Genomic DNA, 6,686 nt, shown 5'->3' on the forward strand with positions numbered 1-6,686 from the left:
AATTTTATAAATTCAAGGGTGAAAAGTGGAAGCTTTCCAATAAGATAACAATATATGTATATATTTTTAGACAATGTAATATTATATGATTAGTTTTCTGTTTCTGGTTTGTTAGTTTTGTTAGCTTCAGTTGTATTCAGTTAGACTGTTACAACTTCCATCTATTTCTATGTTGTGTATTGCTACTGTTGTAAAGTTCTATATATAAATAAGATTTGCCTGAGTCTCAAAATCTTCTTTAGAGCTACTTTTTCTCCATTTACATTCTTGAATTAACTGCTATCACCCTATGCTAATTTGCCTGGTTTGTTTTTCTTTTATCTTATCCACCCATGGGCATTTTGAGTTTTTTCAACTTTTTTTTATCGAAAAAAAGGAGTATATTAAAAACACATAAAAAAATTACAACTGCCAAATTTGAAACACCAACAAACTTACAACAAACTCAAAACTAAGACTAAAATACAAGCCAAATCATCAACTCCTAACCAACTCAGCAATTGATCTATTCTTAGCCAAACACTGTTGACTCAAACAGCCAAAAAATCTGGCTTTCAAACTCAAACTTATGATTTTAACTAAACTTATCATTGCACCAGATGCCATAAAAGGCCACCCTCCAATCAAATAAGAAGTTTTTTTTTTAGGTTCCCCATATAAACATATACATATATTAGTCTATATATATCCAGAACAATCCAGCTGGAATGAAGAACTGACTTTCTCCCTCAAAGAAAGTTCCCAAGATTTTGAATTTGTAGCTATCCAAATCTGCCACATAGTTTCAATTTCAAGATATAATTTAGTTTGGCACTCATCTTTGCTATGTTAAATCCTGAAACTGTATTTTGTTTAGCCATTCTGAAGTTTCATATTGTTTAAGTCTTTACATAACTATGATTTAGATGGACGTCAATTGTGTACAAACTTATTTTTCTTGCGTTCATTAGTTTGAACTTGAAGTATTACAACTTTCTAATTGATAGCACAGCTCCAAAACCTTTATTTATTGTCCCTATATTCTTTTCTCACTGAATATGGGAGCTTCAGCTCTAACTTGTGAGTTTATGTAGCAAATGTTTCACCTTTTCCTTCCTCAAGCCAATTATTGGCTTTTGGCCTTTATCATTAGTTTCAGTTTGCATCTATTTTTTTAATCTTCTTTTCATGTATTCCTTTGAAGACATAATTAAGACTAGTATGACCAAAGTGCTTTCTCCCCTTAGGAAGTGTTTGATAAAGACCTCTTGAAGACAGATGACAAAATGGGACATGCACAACTCAGCCTTCAACCACTTGTCTCTGCTACTAGACTCAGGCAGATTCTGCAGAACTTCAATGGCGAGACGGTGTTAAGGAAGGTTGTCCCAGATAGTGACAACTGTTTGGTCAGAGAAAGCTCCATCACTTGTGTCAATGGTAATGTTGAGAAAGCTCCATATTTCTTCTCTAGTTGTGAATGTTTCTTGCTTGCTCATTTGGAAAGTAGTTTTGTTCCATAATTAGAAGTTTCTACCAGTGCAATTTATTGGCTTGATTGCTTCTAGGGTACTAGGATTTTCTGAGGTCCATTTTTTTAAAAAAAATATATGGATGTGGGTTATCTTGATACTAAATGGTATATACTAAATTTTTTGAACTTGTATAATTATTCATATTTATGTCATAGTAAGGTTTTCTAGTTAAAAGTAGATTTTAAGTCAGATTTTTCAACACTTGCTTCAGTACTTTTAATTTGTTTTTGTCTCTCTTCATAGTTTGATGCTGCAAAATTAAGAAAGCTAAGACCAAGTTTCAAGCAGAATGAGGGCTCTGTTACTGTTGGCAATGCTTCAATCATAAGGTTCCCACCTCTCTCTTTCCCCCGCTGCCAATGCTGAAAAAAAAATTATTAACTTAGTGTGGTAATGCAATCAGATATATTGTTTCTTGTGCCTTCTGTTTAGAGGCTTGTACTATCTAAATACTCATTTACTTTCTTGTACATTTAAGCAACTGGTGTGCAACACTTATTGTAGCTTATGCTACAACAAAACTGGTTTATTTTCTGTGGGCAGCCTTTTTCTTATTTTTATGTGTGTGTGACTAGGATTTCAGATTTTAACTTGCTTTAATATGGTTTGGTTTTTATCATGAATAGTGATGGTGCAGCTGCATTAGTCCTAGTGAGTGGAGAGAAGGCACTTCAACTTGGATTGCAAGTAATTGCAAAGATTAAGGGCAATGCTGATACAGCTCAGGTACTCCAATGAATTGGCTTCCTAGTTCTATTTTACTGTTGCTAAAACATAGCTCAAAGAAGATTATCTTTGCAGGCACCTGAATTCTTTACAACTGCTCCAGCCCTTGTGATACCAAAAGCTATTTCAAATGCTGGTTTAGATGCTTCTCAGATTGATTACTATGAAATAAATGAAGCATTTTCTGTAAGATTTTAGTACTTGTAATCCCTATACTGTTCCTGATTTAGTAAGCATTTTTTTCATTCATTTATATTTGTCCTTCTTCTCTCTAGGTTGTAGCTCTAGCCAATCAAAAGCTGCTTGGTCTTAATCCTGTGAGTTTGGAGAAAACTAGATGATTTCTTTCAAGTTGATTTACTCTTAAGTCTAAAATGTATGCTATTTTAAATGTGATCACTCTTCCATTTTCTGCAATTTGTATAGTCATTCATCTGTCCACAATGCATTTCAGCTTTGCTCCATTTTGTCACTATCCTTATCTACATTTTTTTACTCTTCCAATTTCCAAATATCTCAGGAAAGCCTTAACGTACATGGTGGGGCTGTATCATTGGGACACCCATTAGGATGCAGTGGAGCTCGTATCTTGGTCACATTGTTAGGGGTAATCTATAAGCTTCCCTTCTCTTGCAGTGCATTCCTAGTTTGACATTCTAATATCATTTATATAGTTCTCTAGTTTTGTTTACATGTTTTCTTAATGATCTAAAGTCATAGTTCGTGGTCATATCTAAGCTTATGCTTTCTACATATACTCATGTGAAGTGATCTCGTGTTTGTCATTTATTCTTTTAAATTTATGTTGAGAGTTTAGCTGTGGAATAAAAGAGACATTGGTAACTATGCTCTCTCTGATATATTTTACTTGCACTAATTTTATTCCAATGGGTAACTAGTTCATATACTGTAAACTTTAGGATAGAAAAGTTCAAAAATTTCTTTACTCTGTCATTATTTTGTGCTTGACTAGTACTAGAGAAGGTGAGGCTTTTAACTATCTAGAAGCTATAATAATAACTATTGTCCTTTCTCATTAAACAAACTGAAAAAGGTTGAATAAAACAAAAAAAACATTTATACTCTACTGTCACAAAAATGTACAAGACTATTTATGGATGATCAAACAGAATTAACATAGATAATCTTTAAGTAAATGGCTAACTCATTAGAAGAGCAAACATTTCTCTCTACTAGCTGGACATGATACCTATGGGAACCAAGATATAGAAACATTTTAAAGTTAGATACTTATAGTCTAAAGAAGAAGAAACTAAAGAAAGCATTAATATTCATGTACAGAGTCATTTGTTACAGCTATACTTGAAAGATATATTTGTGATAATACAGCTATACTTATACTAGAGAAAGTAGATTCATATTGTTTTATGCATAATTTTATGAAATATATGAATATTGCATCTGGTCTGGGATTTCTTTTTCTTCTGTTGTTATATGAATATGCTTGTTGTTATAGCCAGCCATGGGTAATGTTTCATGAGAAATTTTTTCTTCAAATAATGCATGTGTCATGTTATTTATGGTATATCTTAGTTACTTGTTAATTATTTAATTATTTAGGTTTCTTCATCCAGTAATGGATGTGAGATTCTAACTAGTCTAGTATTGGTTATCTGAAAATCTCATCTTCTCAAGCTTCAGATTTTTTTAATTCATTTTGGTATCTTAGTAGTGATCACCGCAAGCATAACAGTTGTTATAGGTCCTTTCTTTCATTCTCTCTCTCTCTCTGACCATTTCCAAATGTTGATGTTTGTCTGTGTTGCTCTTATAGATATATTTGTTATCTTGATACATTTCACAAGCCTTGTTTTAAGTTTCATGTTTTGTTGCTTCAGTCATTGTTTTGCATGGTAGTACATCTTTCTATACCTTGCTGTTTTGTCAAGTTTTGGAGTTATTACAAATTTAATTTAAACTTTATATGCTTACAGGTGGAAACTAGCTTAAGTCTTATGTTCTTAATAATAAAAGGACTTTTTTTTTACAATGTGCAGGTATATTGAGATGATTTCTTTGGAGCAATTCTTGACAACATTTGTAGTTAAGGCTTTTAGAATGGAAGAATGTATTTCACTAATTTTTGTGTACATTTCTTGTTTTGTATTTAGTGATAAAGGAATCTGAATTGGGCATAAATTATGTTGTAATATGATTTCTTAAGCCTAGACTAGTAGACTAAATATTGTAATTACATTTGAGTAATTAATAAAAATCTTTTTATGTTACCTTATTTGGCTTCAACTTTCATATTTGTTTTCCTAGTTTTGTGTAAGTAAAAAAAGATTATGTTTCTCTAAGCTAATATAACACATGTGTTATACTAAAGTGTAGTATAACACAAAAAAAGTGTTATACTAAAGTGTAGTATAACACAAATTTATAAGCATTGAAATGTGTTATATAATCGACTATAAATAACATAATTAAACACTTATCTATATATTAAAATAACACAGAAAGTGTGTTATCGTTGACAGTATAATAACACATCTGTATAACACTGATAAAGTGTTATGTAAAGTACCCTGACCTACGATAACATAGTCGGTCTTAACACATCAAAAAGTGTTATGGTATGTTTTGATAACACATTTTCTGTGTTATTAAAAACATTTTTTTTTTGTAGTGGAAGTCTAGGTGGGAATATTGGGGAATTTTACCATTTTGCCCTCGGGGATGTTTCCGGTACCCCGAGCCTTGGGATTAACTTAATTGCTTAAGGATAGAATAAAGAAACTTTAGAAAACAGTAGAACATAATAAACTGACCCTTTCCTCTTTCTCCCTTTCTCTCTCAAAGGAAACTCTTGGAATCTAAAGGAACTCAGCTGAAAGCTCTGTGATTTTGGCTTGGGTCTTGAGGGATTAGCTCAATTTTAGCAAAGGAATTCAGCCAGGACTAAGGTAAGGATTGATTCCCATTTTCTATTGTTGAAATTCTGTGGTTTTGATTGTGTTCTAAGAGGTTTTTGGGTTTTGAATTTGAAGACTGAATTGAAGCTAGGAATTTGAAATTAGCTCAGAAATTGCTTAAAGGATTGATTCTGCAGTGAAGGTAAGTTTGAATTTATGGTTTAATGGCTGAATTTTAGTGTTTCCATGGTTGGTTTTAGTGTTCTTGAGTTAATAAGTTTCAGAGATTGAAGTGGGTTTTTTATGGGTTTCTAGTCTAGATTTCAGCTGAGTTGTGTAGCTGGAATTGTGTTAGAAGTGTTGGGATGATTGAGTTGTGGAATTGGGATGGTTTTTGATGGGTTTGAGTGAGGTTTGAGAGTCAAAAATGGAGGTTTTTTTGGGTTAAATGGGTCAGGCCGCGGCATAGTTCTTGGTGAGCCGCGGCCCTCTGAAGCTGAGGGATGCTGAGGAAGGAGGGCGGACCGTGGCATGGTCTAAGTAGGGCCGCGACCCGTGTTTGGTTTTGGGTGTAGGGGAGCCTCTGGTTGGGTCCATGCCATAGCATGGGTGGCTAGTGCCGCAGGCCTTAAGGGATTTTTGGATTTTGAGATTTTAGGCATGGGAATTTAACCTAGGGTGCTCAGGGTTGAATCTTTTACCATGTTTGGTGGAGTTCAATGTTTTGTAGACTAGAACTTTGTCTAGAAACCCTTTTAATATTGTTGATGGTATCCTTTATCTTGGTTGTGACTAGGTGCTAAGCTAGGGCTCAGGATCGGATCGCGCTCAAGGAGCATCACTCGTAGTTAGTACACTCGGAAGCCAAAGGTAAAAAAATTGAACCCGGTTGTGGATTTGTAATGGGACTAAAGGTTCCCTATTATGTATGCTTTGAATTGATGGTATTATGCCATGTAAACAGTAAACCAACGGCCTAAGAGTGCCAATGTTTACACTAGCGCACAGGGCGCGGCTCGGCCACTGGTAGTCGAGGACAGCTTATTATGCACTGATCTTGGTTTAAGCGGGCCGGAGTCAGTGGGGTAAATAGAGGATGCGGCCTAAGTTGTTAGCCCTAATTATCATGTTACTGGATTGTTATTAATGATTAGCTGCATCGTTGGTTCTGATTACATGCTATGTGATTAATGTGGAGTGTTAAGTGTCCGATCATGCTTAAAGGATTATTCATCTGTTATTGTATTTTGTGATGTATATTATGTTTTCTCGCTGGGCCTTGGCTCACGGGTGCTACGTGGTGCAGGTAAAGGCAAGGGAAAACTTGATCAGCCCTGACTTGGAGGGCTCTGTGAGCTAAATGTACATGACCAACTACTCAGCCGCCACGATTGTGAGGATGACAGGAATAGGAGAGCTATAAACATCTGTTTTGCGTTAGAGTGGTCGATGGTTGTTTGTATTTTGGAGATTTTGTAAACCGACTTTTAAACACTGTTTCTTTTTGGGATCCCATGTGTAAGACTGTTTAAATATATAAAATGTATCTTTTGAGACCAAAACCCTTTTA

The 6,686-nt window shown here is 34.4% G+C and overlaps 1 protein-coding gene across 1 annotated transcript; it reads left to right on the plus strand.

Annotated features, from left to right (window-relative positions):
* The first annotated feature begins 1,228 nt into the window (after nt 1–1,228).
* On the plus strand, nt 1,229–2,907 carry LOC133821369 (acetyl-CoA acetyltransferase 1-like). The gene is made up of 6 exons (XM_062253707.1): nt 1,229–1,419; nt 1,758–1,843; nt 2,141–2,240; nt 2,316–2,426; nt 2,516–2,557; nt 2,761–2,907. The coding sequence occupies exons 1-6, from the start codon at nt 1,417–1,419 to the stop codon at nt 2,890–2,892; spliced, it is 474 nt and encodes a 157-aa protein (XP_062109691.1). The 5' UTR covers nt 1,229–1,416; the 3' UTR covers nt 2,893–2,907.
* The last annotated feature ends 3,779 nt before the right edge of the window (nt 2,908–6,686 follow it).

The sequence above is a fragment of the Humulus lupulus genome, chromosome 3 (genome assembly GCF_963169125.1).
Source record: "Humulus lupulus chromosome 3, drHumLupu1.1, whole genome shotgun sequence".
NCBI lineage: Eukaryota > Viridiplantae > Streptophyta > Magnoliopsida > Rosales > Cannabaceae > Humulus > Humulus lupulus.

Coding starts and splice junctions, on each gene's coding strand:
- LOC133821369 (XM_062253707.1), top strand. Junction 2,241..2,315: donor GCAATGCTGATACAGCTCAG/GTACTCCAATGA, acceptor TTATCTTTGCAG/GCACCTGAATTCTTTACAAC. Junction 2,427..2,515: donor AAATAAATGAAGCATTTTCT/GTAAGATTTTAG, acceptor TCTTCTCTCTAG/GTTGTAGCTCTAGCCAATCA.